Here is a 19,883-nt window from a genome sequence, read left to right as displayed (position 1 = left end):
TGGTCGTAGCAACATTAAAAATACTCACTTCAACTTGCCTTATAGATTGCATCTTCATATTCTGACTGATGTTTTTCCTTTACTTCTTGACCACATTACCATCACTATTACCTGCAAATCTTTTTCCAGACATTATGGGTCAGTTAGGCTTTCCAAAGTAGGACAGATTAGGAAAAATTTTTAACAGGGTATTTTAGCAAAGCCTTGTTATTAAAGCATCTCGGTATAGAGGATAGTGATCTGTACTTACAGTTCATGAACCTGTCTTGAGAGGAATATTTCTTGACATTTAAAGGCCTCACACAAGTTTATTTTTCATGATGAAATGCTGCATCAATAGGCAGTACATTTATAAGTTTTTTCCTTTGGAATTTTATCAATGAAGTAAAGTAGATGAATAGTACTTGAGAATAAAGGAATCAGTCTTCATTAATGATTTTTATGGAAGAGTCTTATCCATTTTTCACTTTTTTCATTATCATGATCCTCACTTTCGGTTATCAGAGAGATATATCTAGAAAAAATAAATGTATATTTGCAACAGATACTTAAAGTTCCAAAAGCATATTTTAGATTTTCTCACAAGTTGTTGATAATTTGTTATTTGCTTTTTTAACTACAGACAGATCGAGAAATATTCCTGGCCTTCTCTGACCCTTGTACACTGCCACAGAATCCTGGATGGCCATTGCGCAACCTACTCACTTTGGTAACTGTGAAATGGTAATATTCACCCACCCTGTACTTTTTTGAAAGAGATATTTGATTTAGGATTAGATTAACAGAGTCCTCATGATATTATTGTTTTTGACTAGGATGCCCCAGGACAAAATTCTTAAAAAGGAAAGTAGTACCTTGTGATTTATTTGTTTTTCATATTTAATTGCTAGTTCCAGTGTAGTGAGGCAGTAACGGAAACAAACAAAGAAATTACTCATTTGCTCTCATCCACCCTCTAATTTTCAATATAATGTACTAAGACCAGATCCTGCTATCCAGTGCCAGACCCCGCAGACCTCTCTGTGGCTTCCCTTGATTACTTCATGTATCTAGTGATATCATGTTACTCCATTCACCACTGCTCCTGTTTGCTCAATCCCATACATGACTCATGCCTTCCTTCATGCTTAAGCTCTGTTAACTCAAAATATTTTATCTTTCACTCCAGCTTTCCATCTCATTCTTTAATCTCTCTGCCCTCCCTTTTCCCTCCTGTGCTGATGCATATACCCTCTTGGGCAGTCTTTCCTCACCCTACCTCTCCATAGCCCAAACTGTTTCAGTACACTCTGCTCAGCCCTCTCAAAGATACTCTGTTCACTACCACACCTGCTCAAAGTTACACCACACAACCTTTGGCTAGGGTGTTTCACTGGGAGTACTGTCTCATCAGAGAAATTATCACTTCAAACTAATCTACTTTTTCCTGCTACTGGAAGTAGTGCAGCCTTTAGAAAAGTCTTTGGTAATACCAGGGCTCTTTTTTTTTTGTATAGAAAATGGTCCTGGGGTAATTGTGATAATGATAAACAACATTTCTTTGATTATTTTATATTGTATTTGTAGAGTGTGAGTAATAGTTACAAGAAATGAGAAATTATTGTTGCTAGAAACTTCCTTTTGCTGAAAACCCACCAGAAAGGGTTAACATTTTATTCATAGTTTTTGGATAAGTAAAGATAACAGTTGATGCATTTCTTAGGATTCTTAAGTGACTAGGATGGAAAAGAAATTTTGCCACCTGCAAATGAGTTTTATTGAGACATAACACATAGCATTTGCATGATGGAGTAGTGATATAACTTCAACTGAAATTTGAGAGGAGTATAATTTAGCATGACTTTATTGTTTTTACTGATGGGGAAGTGAGAGGTGATGGTAAAGATTGTATGAAAGGAACATATTTTGTGAAATATTGTATGTGCTAATGACTTATTTGTTGCCTCTTGAAGGGAAAAAGTTGAAAAAATGCAGATGGATGTAAAATGGTTTGAATTTGGAATATGGTTGAATCACAGAAATTAAGAGAATGAAGAGAACCAAACAATTGATCAGCAGATTAAGCTAGCAAAGGAAGAGTGGTGGCAGAGATGTAGATTTGATTTCTAAAAGTAGACAGTTGTCAGACGCTCTTTTGTTCTGTGCTATAGAAGATGGAACTGATAGAAAGTTGGTGCAACCATCTCTAGTGGAATGGCAGGATCTCATGAATTGCTGGAAGTGTAGATTTTCTAAGAAAGAGAAATGGAGATACTGTAGTTAGGTTATTTGGATGTAGAATCTAGCATGAGGAGGATGAGATGAAACCAGATAGGAAGAAATCAACTATTGTGTATGCATATTAATACAGATATGAGAAATGGTGTTAAAGCAAAATTGCAACAGAAGTGTTTAGTGGGGAATGTGCTGTTGAGAAAAATGAAGGTTTGTGTGAGCATCCAGTGATATCATGCAGCAGATGCATTATAAAGATTTGGATTTGCTACTTCTGTAAAAATGAAACAGTAATTTGGAGTTTTTGTTTTCTTCCTTTCTGCTAAAGAAGCAGAAGAAATGGTAGTCCTTAGTAATCTAAAGATGCAATTGAAGTATCAAGGCTAGAGATAGGAATTTTAAGAGCATATAAGATTTGAGGGTTGGTTGTCTGTTTACCAAAGTTTTCATTGCAAATAACTCATTTTTGGATTTATGATACTTTGAAGATGGATGGCTTAGACTATTATTTGATTATGTAGCCATGGTTAGTACAGTATAATGAAGAAGAATCAAGACTACTTATTTGTTATTTGTTTACTTGCACTTACCTCTATCTTGGTGTGTGAATTTTGAAATTACTTATGTGAAACAGCCCCTAGTACTTGAGGTCTGTGTTTGATAGTCATTTTGATAAGTGTGTTTGATTGAACATTACTTGTTGATCAGGTCAAAACACTGGTCCATTTACAAGATTCTTTGTCTACGAATTCGAACAAGAAATGGTGTGCAAGATGCAAATCACAGTCTTGTAGTTGATGTGGATTTAGGAGGGATAGTTGATCCAGACATCCCCCTTGATATGCCATCATTTCTTGGATGGGAAAGGAATGAGCGTGGAAAAATGGGACCTCGGATGGTTAATTTGTCTGCAAATATGGATCCTACAAAGTAAGTTCTAATGCAGCTGTTTCTTTATTTGTAAAAGAACTTTTGATATTGTCACCTGCATAGTATGGCTTATATTAGGGGCACTTTATCCATTGTTGTCATCCATCCATATGTACCACATTACTCTCAAGTAGTTTTTTCATCAGTTTTCCAAATATTCTGTACATAAGATAATCCCCAAGTAAGCAAGCTTAAAGAATAGTGGATAGGTGAATATAATTTTCTAGATCTCTGTGAAAGGGTTGTTATTGTAGCTTTTTGTGTATTTTCTCTGTAACAAGTTTCTCTTACACCTATAGGTTAGCTGAATCTGCTGTAGACCTAAACCTCAAGTTGATGAGGTGGAGAGTGGCACCACAGCTTGACCTTCCCATCATCCATAACACTCGATGCCTCCTCCTGGGTGCAGGAACTCTTGGTTGCGCTGTAGCACGTTGTCTGATGGTGTGTCTTTCTTTGTTTTAAGGAATTCTTGTCTCACTATATTTCTGTATCTTGTAACTCTAATGCTCATTCTTAGAAAGATTGTACTAAAATGTCTTATTCAAGTGAACTCTGTATTTGGCATATGCATTTTAAAACCAGTTTGCCTGACCCATCTTAATGAGACAGCATCAGAAACAGACAACTTATCCTTTGAGGAAAGATCCTTGTGTTCTAACTTTTAAGAAAGACTAATACAGGATAGGAGGATTTCCTGCCCTTTGCTCCTGCCTGTCTTAGTACTTTTCTGTAACATGCAGGAGTTACATGTGTGGTATTTTTCTATCCGTATTCCTAAGGATAAGAACAGACTAAATAGGAAAATTCATCTCGTTAATTCATTTTGATAGTAATTGTGGTCATAGTTTCCTAACAGTTATTTTGCAGTCTGAAACCAGTAATTATGTAAGCAAAGTGATTTCAGTATTAATTCCACCAGCCTGTGGCATCATCCCATGTCACATCTTTACAATCTCATGGAGATTAATCATCCAGAGTTTCATTACAGATGCTTGTTGGTGCAAATAGTGACTGGCACTGACAGTTGCCTCCTTTCATGATTGTAGACATTGTTCCACTTCTCATACTACAGCTTAGAGAGCTTCATGCTGCTGTCGAAATGCTTAACCACTAGTATAAGTTTAGCATGCTAATACCATGCCAAGTGTAGTCACCTGTGAGATAACAGATCATATTGACTCCTAAACAGTAAATTAACTCCTAAACAGTGTATCAGTGATAGACAAGTAATATCAGTTGATTTCTGTCTATCTAGCTGTATGTGTTTCTGTCATCATTGCCTCCATTCCCAACATCATGGGATGGATCAGGTATATAGAGTCCTTGAAAATCACACAAACCTCAACCCTTGCTTGGTGTGCTAAAGTGAAACATGGACTTTCCTACATATAAAAGCTTTTCTGATTTTTCACTTTGCCCATTAAGTTGCCTCATCAGTTAGACCACCTTTTCTATTCATATTACCTTCATACACAAAATGCTTTGAAATACATCTTATCCTGAATCATTCCTGTAACATCTTCATCTGAAATAACCTTGGCCCTGATCACTTCTCTTACTGCATCAGTCCATTTCATTTGCAGTTTACTTCTCCTTGTACTTCAGCTGTGCTATTGTCTGCATCTTTTTGATCAGCCTGTCATCTGCCATACAGTCTACAGGGTATACCATCAGAAACTCGTTTTTGTACCTCAACAGTTATTTCTCTGCACCAAATATCCCTTGTATCTTGATTACATTAATCTTTCTAATTTTAAGTATATGGTGCAAATTATCCATCTTCCCTAATATTTTTTTGTGTCCTGTCCTGTTTAAACTTTGGGTCCATATGTAAACATCAGACTTGGTGAATGGGAAAAAGTTTCAGCGTGGAATGTGCAAGAATCTTGCATGAAGGAGTATTCTTTCCAACAGTGGTATATGTATAGGAAACCCAAGTTTATCTCAGGATAGATAGAAATAAGAGCAGTAGAAATAGGTAACTTGCATAGATAGTTGGACATATAGAATGAAGAATACATTTGAGAAAGATAAGTGGTTTAAAGAGATCATTTGGACAGCACCTGGATGAAAGTCCTTTTGGATGGTATTCCCATGTAGAATTGAAGTTAGAAGATAAGTTGGTCAGGAAGATATGCAGTAACAAGTAGAAGTTACTAAGAGGGGAGCTATGTCTCTGAAGAGTTGGATAGATGGAGTGGGGAAGTCGATTAGGACTGATGATATTTCAGATAAAGATGTTAAAGAGATGCATGGGATTCAGATGTGCTGGAAGTATTTTGTATAAGGAGGTGGTATGAATGAAGACGGTCTCATATATTGAATCTACCTTATGAGAAAGGTGGAAAGAATTGGAAGCACTTGTGTAAGTGGAAATGTCCATATTTCACATTTAATACACTGGGCATGGGTTGAGGGGGTGTGAGTGATTTTTGGAGGATGTGTGCCTGATTCACCCTATGAAAATTGGGGATGGAGTTAATGATGACAGATGAATAGAGATAGGTTGCTGCCAGTTATTTGGCTTTATGTAACCACTATAACAGCATAATTATGATGTTTTTGAGAGGAAACATAGAGTAACAAATGTAGAAGTATAATTCTTGTGTTTTAGCGAGCAGCATGGAGTAACCAGTGTGGGAGCATGGGTATATTGTTTTAGAGAGGCAGCGTGGAGTAACCATTGTAGCGCCATAATTATTTTATTTATTTATGATGATACAGTGCTGGTAGCTGATTCATATGAGAAACTGCAGAAGCTGGTGACTGAGTATGGTAAAGTGTGTGAAGGAAGAAAGTTGAGAGTAAATGTGAATAAGAGCAAGGTTATTAGCTAGTACAGTAGGGTTGAGGGTCAAGTCAATTGGGAGGTAAGTTTGAATGGAGAAAAACTGGAGGAAGTGAAGTGTTTTAGATATCTAAGAGTGGATTTGGCAGCGGATGGAACCATGGAAGCGGAAGTGAATCATAGGGTGGGGGAGGGGGCAAAAATTCTGGGAGCGTTGAAGAATGTGTGGAAGTCGAGAACATTATCTCGGAAAGCAAAAATGGGTATGCTTGAAGGAATAGTGGTTCCAACAATGTTGTATGGTTGCGAGGCATGGGCTATGGATAGAGTTGTGCGGAGGAGGGTGTGGAAATGAGATGTTTGAGGGCAATATGTGGTGTGAGGTGGTTTGATTGAGTAAGTAATAATAGGGTAAGAGAGATGTGTGGTAATAAAAAGAGTGTGGTTGAGAGAGCAGAAGAGGGTGTTTTGAAATGGTTTGGTCACATGGAGAGAATGAGTGAGGAAAGATTGGCCAAGAGGATATATGTGTCAGAGTTGGTGAGAACGAGGAGAAGTGGGAGACCAAATTGGAGGTGGAAAGATGGAGTGAAAAAGATTTTGAGTGATCGGGGCCTGAACATGCAGGAGGGTGAAAGGCGTGCAAGGAACAGATGAATTGGGACGATGTGGTATACCGGGGTCGACGTGCTGTCAATGGATTGAACCAGGGCATGTGAAGCGTCTGGGGTAAACCATGGAAAGTTCTGTGGGGCCTGGATGTGGAAAGGGAACTGTGGTTTCGGTGCATTATTACATGACAGCCAGAGACTCAGTGTGAACAAATGTGGCCTTTGTTGTCTTTTCCTAGCACTACTTCGCACACATGAGGGGGAGGGGGTTGTTATTTCATGCATGGCGAGGTGGCGATGGGAATGAATAAAGGCAGACAGTATGAATTATGTACATGTGTGTACATGTCTGTGTGTGTGTATATATATGTATACATTGAGATGTATAGTTATGTATATCTGCGTGTGTGGACGTGTATGTATATACGTGTGTATGAGGGTGGGTTGGGCCATTCTTTCGTCTGTTTCCTTGCGCTACCTCGCCAACGCGGAAAACAGCGACAAAGCAAAATAATGAATAAATAAATATATTTATTTTTATTTAGGCTCCAGTCATTGACAAAAATCCACATCAAAGCTGTGCCTTCATTGAAGCATGGAGGTTAATGAAAGGGGAAAGACGACAGGAAAGATATCAATGGAATTTGGAGGAGGTGAAAACCTGTCTTTTATAAAGTGCCAGGTCATAGTTGTTGTGAAATACATAAGGGAATAGAGGGTTCAGCATGGAGTAACCAATGTAGTAGCATAATTATATTTTAGAGAGGGAACATGGAATGCTTAACAAGATGTAAACAGATTCAATTGAATTCTTCCATACAAAGGGGTAGTTGTGGAATGGGATATTTTTGTGGAATTCTTGGCTTAAGGAACTTTCTAATGATAAGCATTGCTTCTTTAAGAATGAAACAGTAATCTTGAGAAAATTGTATTGTTTCAAAAAAATATTAGTTGAAAGTTTAAAAGACAGATTTCCTTCAAAATTTACCTGAGTGCAAACGTAAATTTTTGAGAATGTACGCCACAAATCTTAGATTTTATCAGATATGTATGTGTGTAGATATTGTAATTGATATTAGAAAATGCACTAACAATTCTTATGGGTGTGCTATTATTGTGCCACTGTTGAAGGAAGGTTTACGATTTATTATACAGGGTAGGCAGAGAGTCATACTCAGAAGAAATGATACTATTGTGTCTGAGGATGATCTGATTTTATCAAGCCCCAGCTCTGAGTCCTTCATTATGTAAAATACACCTCTTTATTGTTATATGATCATCCCTCAAGATTAAGTGCTACTTTTCACACTTTTATTTTAACTAAAGTCTGAGAGCAGTGGTTCACATAAGTGATAATGTGAAAAACAGTTAAGTGTATTTGTTAGGATTCTGCATGAAAAGATTTAAGTGCTGAATGAAAACCACTTCTTATAAGTACTGGCTGTATATTATAATTCTATGAAAAGCACACAGTTTCCTTCTGAATGCTTCATTATATGAAATATGGGTCCTTTGTCATTACTGACTGATATTGATAAAACGAGAATTAGCAAATGGCCTCAACATAAAATGATTTGGTTGATATTTAGATTTCTTAGTAAGTAAGTGTAGACTTTGATGCGTCTTCAGAAATACACTGAACCCTGGATAATTTACATCTCTCATCTCATTGGTTTTTGTTATATTTGTATCACCAATTTCATTTTCTATTATATGATATTAGTAAGGTGCATACAGCCTCTCAGATCACCCATACACAGCCTCAACCCATTTCCATTGTTCTAGATTCAAAGTGCCTTACCATGTCAGGTTTAGCTATTTTGAGAAGCATTAGTACATGTGCATGAGAGCCAAAGCAGATCTTCCTTTTATGAATATTTAGTGAAAGACAAAATACTTATAGGCAACTGAAAAGGCTTTCTGACCAGCCGGGCATTGTCCTAAAGGCATATGCATAAGACTTTCTTACCATCAGCAGTGTCCTGTGGACTGTCAAAGAGGCCCCATATTAGGAAGATGAGTATGTATTATAAAATGACAAAGCTCAGTATAGTCCTATAACTTCACTTAGTATGTTCACCTTATTCAAAAGTCAGTCATTATATCATCAACAGTTTTTAGATCCTGTGTAGCATATACACTGAACTGTTGGAAAAGAGAACTATGCTTCCATCACCTGAGATGGTAGACAAAGTGTATTTGAAAAATGTGTACATTAGTGACATTTATAAGGACTTACATGAACTATCAGAGCTGTTCATAATTTTTAGATTTCAATATTGAGATAGAATATTATCTCAGTGGGCCATTGAGTTTCCCATTCAGGCTCTGCATTGAACTCCTATAGAAACTGCCAAAAGTGCTTCCTGGATATTACTTCGGTAGCCTTAACATTGAAGTAAAAAAAGTTGAAAGAATCCTGTAGATCATGGTGAATCAGTGCTTCTCTCTCTAAGCAAACATTTACAATTCTTCCATTTCAGTGAATAGGAAGTCTCTTTAGTATAAGTTCTATTTATGCCTCTGATGTCCATTCCCTCCAGGAACTGCCATCGAGGGGGTGGCCATGGCCAACGAGTCTTCATTTATCCTTGTCCTTACAAGCCTCTTTCTTATATACCATTCCACACATTCTTCTCCCATTTCTCTCCTTCCAGTAATCTTCCATTCTATTTCACCATTTTATCGGTGGTCTTCCTCTCACATCAACCCCTGTAATTATACTATCATCCCATCTTGCAATTTCCACATGTCCAAGCCACCTCAGAGTATTATCTTTCACTCACTCTACCACTCCACAACTCATTCACTTTGTATTCCCTGCCATACCAAATCTCTGATACAACCTCTCATTACTTTCTTCATTTCATCTGGTCATATAGGATGTTCCTCTCAAATAACTCAGTTCCACAACCTGGATTCTTGCCTTTGAATTGGAGTTTTTAAGGTAGATTCATTGCACAAACAAGGAACATTTAGTAGACACATTAGGCAGAAGTAGTCAGTGGCAACATTTAGGTAGGAGCTCCCTGTAAACACAGCACTAGAGTTGCTCTGTGCCAGTTACCTGTCAAGGGTGAGGCACTGAAGGCTAAGAAGCAGCATGGAATTTCCAGAGGAAACAGGCATCTGAGATGTAAAAAGGTAGATACAATTAGGATTTTACACACAATAGCTGATATTGAGTGTATTTATATATATCTTTGTTTTGTGGTTCTATGTTTGCATGGAAAATGAGGAATTTCTAATGGATGATTAACATGTTGCCAGGAGCAAATGAACATTATCCTCATTTGCACACATCCACTCACAGGCTATCATTTATGATGCAGAATTTAAAGTCACACTGTCAAAGAACTTAATGTATTGTAATTTTATTTTCACCTCTGACATGATCTTTCAGGGCTGGGGTGTTCGAAGCTTAACACTGGTGGATGGTGGAAAGGTATCTTATAGCAACCCTGTGAGGCAGAGCCTTTTTACCTTTAATGACTGTCTGAATGGTGGGAAACACAAAGCAACAGCTGCAGCAGAAGCGCTTGTTGAGATCTTCCCCAGAATGGTTAGTGGTATACATGGTTTTCAATCTGTGAATGGATTGATAAGGAAAGTGGTAGTTCTAGACTGTAATCAACCAAGGAGGTACTACAGTAACAGTAATGATGTCTAGCATTTAACTGGCTGGAAAGTTCATATGTCTAAAATTTCCAGAAAAGTATCATCCACTACAAATGGATATTGTAATAACTAGTGTTCATATTATTTTATCTTTGTTGATTTGGCAGGTTTTCTATGTTTTCTGAAAGCCTTTCGCTGAATCTGAATCACAGTAATCTTTTACTAGGTGAAAAGTCTTTCACAAGTCCTAAATTAGGTTAACTAGACATTATATGGTATGAATGGTTCAAGCTGAAACATTCTGAAGGTACTCTATTTTTAGGTCCCGTGTTGATTGATTTATACATTTTGCTTTCCCTCCTTTACTGTTAGGGAGGTAAATGCAAGAGTTTTGGAGAGAGGGGCAAATATGCAGTCTGATGGGGATAAGAGGGCCTGGGAAGTGAGTCAGTTATACATTCAAGGGCCCAATAGCTCAAAATCTTTTTCACTCCATCCTTCCACCTCCAATTTGGTCTCCCACTTCTTGTTCCCGCCACCTCTGACACACACACACACATATATGTTGTTTGCTGATGATACAGTGCTGGTGGCTGATTCATGTGAGAAACTGCAGAAGCTGGTGACTGAGTTTGGTAAAGTGTGTGAAAGAAGAAAGTTAAGAGTAAATGTGAATAAGAGCAAGGTTATTAGGTACAGTAGGGTTGAGGGTCAAGTCAATTGGGAGGTAAGTTTGAATGGAGAAAAACTGGAGGAAGTAAAGTGTTTTAGATATCTGGGAGTGGATCTGGCAGCAGATGGAACCATGGAAGCAGAAGTGAATCATAGGATGGGGGAGGGGGCGAAAATCCTGGGAGCCTTGAAAAATGTTTGGAAGTCGAGAACATTATCTCGTAAAGCAAAAATGGGTATGTTTGAAGGAATAGTGGTTCCAACAATGTTGTATGGTTGCGAGGCGTGGGCTATGGATAGAGTTGTGCGCAGGAGGGTGGATGTGCTGGAAATGAGATGTTTGAGGACAATGTGTCGTGTGAGGTGGTTTGATCGAGTAAGTAATGTAAGGGTAAGAGAGATGTGTGGAAATAAAAAGAGCGTGGTTGAGAGAGCAGAAGAGGGTGTTTTGAAATGGTTTGGGCACATGGAGAGAATGAGTGAGGAAAGATTGACCAAGAGGATATATGTGTCGGAGGTGGAGGGAACGAGGAGAAGTGGGAGACCAAATTGGAGGTGGAAAGATGGAGTGAAAAAGATTTTGTGTGTGATCAGGGCCTGAACATGCAGGAGGGTGAAAGAAGGGCAAGGAATAGAGTGAATTGGATCGATGTGGTATACCGGGGATGACGTACTGTCAGTGGATTGAATCGGGGCATGTGAAGCGTCTGGGGTAAACCATGGAAAGTTGTGTGGGGCCTGGATGTGGAAAGGGAGCTGTGGTTTTGGGCATTATTGCGTGGCAGCTAGAGACTGAGTGTGAACGAATGGGGCCCTTGTTGTCTTTTCCTAGTGCTACCTCGCACACATGAGGGGGGAGGGGGAAGGTATTCCATGTGTGGCGAGGTGGCGATGGGAGTGAATGGGGGCAGACAGTGTGAATTGTGTGCATGGGTATATATGTATGTGTCTGTGTATGTACACATATGAGATGTATAGGTATGTATATTTGCGTGTGTGGACGTGTGTGTGTGTATACATTGTGTATGGGGGTGGGTTGGGCCATTTCTTTCATCTGTTTCCTTGCGCTACCTCGCAAACGCAGGAGACAGCGACAAAGCAAAATAAATGAATATAAATATTATTATTATTATTATTTCCATTGTCAGTGGATTGAACCAGGGCATGTGGGGCATCTGGGGTGAACCATGGAAGGTTTTGTGGGGCCTGGATGTGGATGGTGAGCTGTGGTTGCGGTGCATTACACATGACAGCTAGAGACTGAGTGTGAATGAATGTGGCCTTTTTTGTCATTTCTTAGTGCTACCTCGTGGGGCGGAGGATGCTATTTCATGTGTGGCAGGGTGGCGACGGGAATGGATGAAGGCAGCAAGTATGATTATGGACATGTGTATATTTTTATATGTCTGTGTATGTATATATAATTTGAAATGTATAGGTATGTACAGTATATGTGTGTGTGTGTGTGTGTGTAGGCATTTATGTATATGCATGTGTATGTGGGTGGGTTGGGCTATTCTTTCATCTGTTTCCTTGCGCTGCCTCGCTTATGCGGAGATGGCAATTAAGCATAATGAATGATAATAATATTTATATTTTATTTTATTTATATATTTATTATACTTTGTTTCTGTCTCCTGTGTTAGTGAGGTAGCACAAGGAAACAGACATGTACATATTCATACATGCTGCCTTCATCCATTTCTGCCGCCACCCCGACGTATACATTCATATACATACACCTATATACACATGTACATATTCATACATGCTGCCTTCATCCATTTCCGCTGCCACCCCGCCACACACACACACACACACACACACACACACACACACACACACACACACACACACACACATGCATGCAAGGTAGCTCTAGGAAAAGACAAAAAAGGCCACCTTCATTCACACTCAGTCTCTAGCTGTCATGTGTAATGCATCGAAACCACATCTCCCTTTCCACATCCAGGCCCCACAAAACTTTCTATGGTTTACCCTAGATGCTTCACATGCCCCTACTCCCCGCATGCCCCTCACCCTCCTGCATGTTCAGGCCCCGATCACTCAAAATCTTTTTCACTCCATCCCTCCACCTCCAGTTTGGTCTGCCTCTCCTTGTTCCCTCCACCTCTGACACACATATCACCTCTGTCAATCCCTCTCTACCCACCCCCTCCACGTGACCAAACCAACTCAACACACCCTCTTCTGCTCTCTCAACCACACTCCCCTTACCACCACACACCCCTCCCATCCTCTCACCACCTACTCGATCAAAGCACCTCACGCCACATACTGTCTTCAAATGCCCCATTTCCAACACATCCACCCTCCTCTGCACAACCCTATCTATAGCCCATGCCTTGCAAAGACTTCATGATTTAAGATAGAGTCCTTAAACCTACATGAATTCTGTGGAATGTCCCTAAGAGGTACCAGGCAAAAGTATGCGAGAGCAAAGTGTGAAAGATGAACAAAATAGATAACCCACAAGGAGTGAGTTCTGAGTATGTTCTTTACAAAAATACATAACCATACATAACCTTGAGAACAGAATTGACATAGTTAAAAACAGCACCAGATTAAAAATACATAACCTTCAGAACAGAATTGACATAGTTAAAAACAGCACCAGATTAACCTAAGAATGACAACAGTTCAGTTTATGAGGCAGCAGAGAGTAACAGCATTGTGAAACAAGCTGCATATGTGATGGGCACTGTGGATACACCTCTACCTCTTGGAAAAATGTCAGCATACACACTCACTTGCCCTCTGCCAGTGGCCAGTTAAGGGAGAAGCACTAAAGGCTAGGAAGCAGCATTGGATTTCTCTTAATCTCAGTCTCTGAATTTGGCATTTTCACCCCTGTGGCTGGATGAATGTGAGAGGACTGTTGGGTAAGGTGATTTTTTATGTCCCTTTTGTTTTGATTGCTAATTCAAAAGCTGGATATTAGTTAGCTAGTGAGTACCTTATTTTTAGAGGAAAAGCTTTTCCAGCTGACCTTGTGCTGTTGACCAAGGGCATCCCAGGGAAAGAGTGTATTTTGAATGTAGAGTAAATAGCACCTTCAGGTTCAAAGTTTGTTCTGAAGGTTCCAGTGGTATTTATTGCTCAACAATCCTCTTCCAAAATGATATAAAGCACTTTTTTTTCATCTTCCACATGTGCTAAAAAGAAAATATCTATCAGAATTCTTTTTTCACTTCAAACCTCTATTTGCTATCTTTTGATTTCAGAATTGTAAAGGTGTTGTACTGAATATTCCTATGCCTGGCCACACTGTTGGTCCGAGCCTTGTTAAACAAATAAAGGAGGATGTGACAACCCTTGAGCAACTTATGGATGAGCATGATGTTATCTTTCTTCTTACGGATTCACGTGAGAGTAGATGGCTTCCTACACTACTTGGTGCTGCCAGACAGAAAGTAAACCATTTTCTTTTAGTCTGTTTCTGCCAACGTCATATATTTGTATATGTTATATAATTTGATTATCATGTATTACCTTCATGAAAGAGGCACTGATATCATTTACAGCAGATTTTAAGTTATTCTAAAGAGTGGTAACTAAAATGCTCTTAAATAGTTTCAGATTCTTTGTTCAAATTTCCATATTATCCTTATATTACTAAGATTTCTAACCAACTTTGCTATTCTGTCACCAGTTAGTGCTTACAGCAGCCCTAGGTTTTGACACTTACATGGTAATTCGTCATGGATACCGCAGCCAGACCAAGGAAGGAGCATGTAGTGTTAATCCTTCCAAGGCTTACCCCTGTTTTGCTCATGGATGTATCCCAGGCAACCTTCTTGGATGTTACTTCTGTAATGATGTTGTTGCACCAGGAGATGTAAGTTTTTGCTAGAATGTTTCGATATCTTTTAACAATAGTTTATAGATGATCACTTTGTAGTTTTTTCTGCATGTTGCAAATAAGTTGTTTGCATTATCCAAAGTAAACTGTTATCCAGAGTCTTAATGTGTTTCATTGTTTTTAAAAGAAGTATAAAGTAACATCACAGATCATAATGTGGAGCATGATATATTTTCAAGAACATATTCATATCTTACACTAACCATTACATTTGGGCTTTAATGTTGAGTATGATGGATAATTTGTTAGGAAAGCCTGCTTTTAGTGTTTGAGTTCAGCTACAGGGACAAAGGCCTGCCTATAATGCATCCATCAAGCAATAAACTCTAATATGCATTAACTTAACTTTGGATGATAGACTGGTGGGTGATTTTTTTTAAGAGTTTATTGCTTGAAGGACGCATAGGCAGGCCTCTGTTCCTGTAGCTGAACTCAGACACTGAGAGCAGGCTGTTCTAACAAATTATCCATTATCTCCCAACATTTGTCTTCCACAGACCAACCAGTCAGTGCTATAAAGAATAGGGAAACAGACATTGTTATATTCTCCAATTTCAAACTAAATTCAGTCCAAGCACCAAGTAACCACCCGAAATTCCTGTTCATATCACAGCTAGGCTTAGATTGATAGAGGGCTTCCATGTTGTTGAATAAAGATGGGACCCTATAGTCTTTTAATCTGAGAATTGTTCAAAAAGGTGATATCCATTATGTTTGTAAAAAACATTCTGTTTGTTGAGATGGCTTACAATGTACAGGGCTCTTTCTGAAGTCTGTTTTGTTAAGGTGTTGATAATCTATGTCTATCTATTTTTCTGACACCTGTTCCTCTGGGAACTCTTAGAAGGATGGCCAAGATAGAAGTCTCCATAGCTGGTGAACTATATTGCTGCTCTCCGCCTTTAGTGCCCACCCTTAACAGGCCATTGGCAGAGAGTAACTGGAGTGCAATGTTTCCAAATGCTCCCTCCTAATGTTCTTACTGACTACCTTTACCTAATGTTCCAACATTTTACTTCTGTATAATGCTTCTACCTAATGTTCCTACCTACTACTTCTATCTAATTTTTTTCCCAAATGCTCCTGCCTGATGTTCCTACCTGTTACTTCTACCTGATATTTGTATCTAATGTTCCTACCTACTACAAGTACACCACCAATTTTCTGGCAATTGATGGTGTGGCACCTGCTTTAGTCTGGGCAAAATTACATGAGGGAAGTTGAAATTACTGCTACCACCAGACTAGTTTGTTGGGCACCCACAGATGGCATTGTGTGTAGGGCTTGCTTATTTACATTCTTTACTATGCACTTGTTGGTAGTGATAATGCAATTCTGTGAGATTCTTAGCTTAATTTGCTTAAATTTAACCCTAGCTATGGGTTCTAAGACATATGAGAGTGTCAGTCATTGTGTCAAACATAAACACTAATCCATGTTGATCCAAGATAAAGTTTTTTTTTTTTTTTTTTTTTTTGCCACTGTCTCCCGCGTTTGCGAGGTAGCGCAAGGAAACAGACGAAAGAAATGGCCCAACCCACCCCCATACACATGTATATACATACGTCCACACACGCAAATATACATACCTACACAGCTTTCCATGGTTTACCCCAGACGCTTCACATGCCTTGATTCAATCCACTGACAGCACGTCAACCCCGGTATACCACATCGCTCCAATTCACTCTATTCCTTGCCCTCCTTTCACCCTCCTGCATGTTCAGGCCCCGATCACACAAAATCTTTTTCACTCCATCTCTCCACCTCCAATTTGGTCCAAGATAAAGTAGAACTGTTAAAAAAAATGGACCGTGGTGTTTTGGTGCATAAGCTGTGTGACATCTGCAGTATTGGTTCATCGACTGTTTATGATATAAAGAAGCAAAGGGAGAAAATATTGAAATTCTAAGCAGACAGCAATTCCAAGAAGCAAATGATGATTAGAAAAACTATGAAAGATGGTAAGAGTACTGAGCACAATTGAGTGATGATGGAATGGTTTCGACAGTGTAGGAGTGATGGAGTGGACTTGTCAGGTAGCATGATGGACCAGGCTAAGTTTTTCCATAAAGAACTTGAGCGTGACTCTAGTGAAGAATGGATTCAGAGATTCAAGAAGCGTCATGAAATTTTTATTAGTAAAGTGTGGAGAAAAGCAGTCTGTAAACCATGAAGGAGCTGCTGAGTATGTGGATGAATTTGTGAAGCTTGTAGCTGACAAGCACCTCAGTCCTGAGCAGGTGGATAATGTATTTCATTTATTTACTTGATTTACATTTAATATTTGTTTGATTTAAATTTCTAGCAGTCCATGGTATACCTTAGACACATGGGAGATTTATAATTACTGGGTTAGAGGTGTGTTGATGAATTAGCATTATATGACCATGGTTGGTCCGGCAAAATGGTCAATTTGGCAAGGCTTTGGAACCAAGAGTGCCAGAAAATTGGTGGTGTACCTTTACTAAAACTATCTGTTGCTCCTACCATTTAGACAAAATGCAGGGTGGGTGCATATTGATGTGCATAGCACTCGCCACATGAAAATCTAGAGTTATGAAGAATGAGTTGTGTAAGTTGAGTGTTGTCAAGTGTCATATGTGACAAAGAGACATTGTATATTTGTGGAAAGAATGCTAGCTGTCTACATGTGAGTGAGGCAGAAGGTAAAGTCTGTTGATAATAGTATGATTAATTCATTTTTTTTTTTTTTTTTTTTTTTGCTTTGTCGCTGTCTCCCGCGTTTGCGAGGTAGCGCAAGGAAACAGACGAAAGAAATGGCCCAACCCACCCCCATACACATGTATATACATACGTCCACACATGCAAAATATACATACCTACACAGCTTTCCATGGTTTACCCCAGACGCTTCACATGCCCCGATTCAATCCACTGACAGCACGTCAACCCCGGTATACCACATATCGCTCCAATTCACTCTATTCCTTGCCCTCCTTTCACCCTCCTGCATGTTCAGGCCCCGATCACACAAAATCTTTTTCACTCCATCTTTCCACCTCCAATTTGGTCTCCCTCTTCTCCTTGTTCCCTCCACCTCCGACACATATATCCTCTTGGTCAATCTTTCCTCACTCATTCTCTCCATGTGCCCAAACCATTTCAAAACACCTTCTTCTGCTCTCTCAACCACGCTCTTTTTATTTCCACACATCTCTCTTACCCTTACGTTACTTACTCGATCAAACCACCTCACACCACACATTGTCCTCAAACATCTCATTTCCAGCACATCCATCCTCCTGCGCACAACTCTATCCATAGCCCATGCCTCGCAATTCATATCAGTGATATTTTTCATGATGATTATATATCTTTAAGTACCCCTTCTCTAAGGGTTCTTTCAAGACAATGCTACAATCAGCAGCAGGGAAAAGGTGAACTCCTTTGGAGTGAAAGAAGTTCTGAAGGTGACTTTTCACCTGGGGCATAACCACAAGCAGATGGGGTCTAGTCAAGTGGTGATATGGCTGATGATGTAGTAATGAAGTGATATTGATGTGGATTTATTTTGTGATGAGCATCTAGTGTTTGGATATCTGGCTCAAAGAAGTTGTAGATTGTATGTACTTAATTAACATATTCAAACAGTCAACTTCATTTGGGTGGTACAGTGTTTGTTCTTACAGCGAGAGAGTTTATGCTCATATGGCCCTTTCTCTTAACCTTCTCTTTTCCAGCATATAGTTTAGCATTTCATTGCTTTTCTCATTCAATATTCTACATTTACTTTGTCTCTTTCACTCACCATTGTATTCCTGTAAAAATGATGTCATCTTTATTCAATTCTTATGTAGTTCCTTGTTGTGCACTGTCGTTTGTCTTTTCACGTGTAATTTTGCATGAGAGATTGTATTTGAATTAAGGGGAAAGTCATACATAAATAATTACCTAATTTTCCTGTACAGGGAGGGAGTTTTTCACACTTGGGGCCCCAACTCTTGAACATTCTCTCTCCTACAACTTTTTGAATTTCTCTATGGTGTTTACAGTAATCATGCCTTCAGTCATTGTTATGTTCCATTCATTCATCATGTCTGTTTTAACAGGTTTCCTGCTTAGTTTCATGTTGCATCATGTGGTTGTTCTATCCCTACATTTCTTAAAGAAATTAGTGCATAATAAGGATATGATTATATTTGGAAGACACTTTTTGAGGAAGGATAGATATTTTCTTTGGTTTTTGGGCTTTTTGTGTTAGAGTCCACTGGCTTTGAGTGAACATAATTTCTTGGATGGTATTATCCAAGCATCTATCTTGTTGGCGAAATTAGTGTCTCCTCACAAAAATGATAGTATTCCTATATCCTCTATTTTCCCACTCTTGGGTCTTGATCATAATTACAGCACAGCCACACAAAGTCATTTATCAAGCATTATCAAACTCAACATAATCATGCATATATGACCATCCCATTGTTCTGTTACTGGTAGCTCCAACTCTAACATATAACAGAATTGTAGTTTGAGCTGGTTATAGAATACTAATAGAATCCTAATTTGAATGTGGTTTGATATTTATGACAGACAAATGATTACCTTACTGAATCTTAGAGAATCAACGTAACACCACCAATTCTTCATGGGTATTTCTTTCTTTAGTCAACCCATGACCGAACTCTGGATCAGCAATGTACAGTTACTCGCCCAGGTGTTTCCTACTTGGCTGCTGCTCACGTCACAGAGTTGTTGATTTCAGTCCTCCAACACCCAGATAAGTATGTCATAGTGCATTATGCTTGAGTATATTATGTGTACAATTGATTGTAGTTAATTGTGATATTTGAAGGTTATGTATACTGAAAAAAATAATGATTTTAAACTGAAAAATGTGATCATGGTATTAAAAGGATGTCAGAGCCTAAGATGTAACATGCAAGGGTAACATATGCTGAGACTTAGCTGCCAAGAAAATGGATAAGATCATGAAGAACCTGATGTAAGTTGTGTGTTAAACCACACTTTTCAGTTGTCTCATCGACATCCTCTCAATACCTGGTGATACTGATAAAGAAAATTTCTTCTTATCCAGAAGTGAAAATTAACATGCAGTTCAGGGCATTCTTGATGATTTGCTCAAATGTATTTGGATGGCAGTTGCAGGCAGGGGTGAAGTCACTCACTGGCCAATTACCCAAAT

General features: G+C 38.8%; 1 protein-coding gene across 4 annotated transcripts in view; it reads left to right on the top strand.

The window, feature by feature from the left end:
* Atg7 (Autophagy-related 7) overlaps nt 1-19,883 on the top strand; it is an 87,891-nt gene that overhangs the window by 54,440 nt on the left and 13,568 nt on the right. For all 4 annotated transcript variants that reach the window (XM_071686524.1, XM_071686527.1, XM_071686526.1 and 1 more), the window contains exons 7-13: nt 623-723; nt 2,923-3,144; nt 3,444-3,588; nt 9,950-10,108; nt 14,082-14,270; nt 14,510-14,695; nt 19,346-19,461. In XM_071686524.1, the coding sequence (XP_071542625.1) occupies nt 623-723; nt 2,923-3,144; nt 3,444-3,588; nt 9,950-10,108; nt 14,082-14,270; nt 14,510-14,695; nt 19,346-19,461 (1,118 nt within the window). The remainder of the gene's footprint in view (nt 1-622; nt 724-2,922; nt 3,145-3,443; nt 3,589-9,949; nt 10,109-14,081; nt 14,271-14,509; nt 14,696-19,345; nt 19,462-19,883) is intronic.

This window comes from Panulirus ornatus, chromosome 42 (genome assembly GCF_036320965.1).
Source record: "Panulirus ornatus isolate Po-2019 chromosome 42, ASM3632096v1, whole genome shotgun sequence".
Classification (NCBI taxonomy): Eukaryota; Metazoa; Arthropoda; class Malacostraca; order Decapoda; family Palinuridae; genus Panulirus; species Panulirus ornatus.
This window is presented reverse-complemented; position numbering and strand designations above follow the sequence as displayed.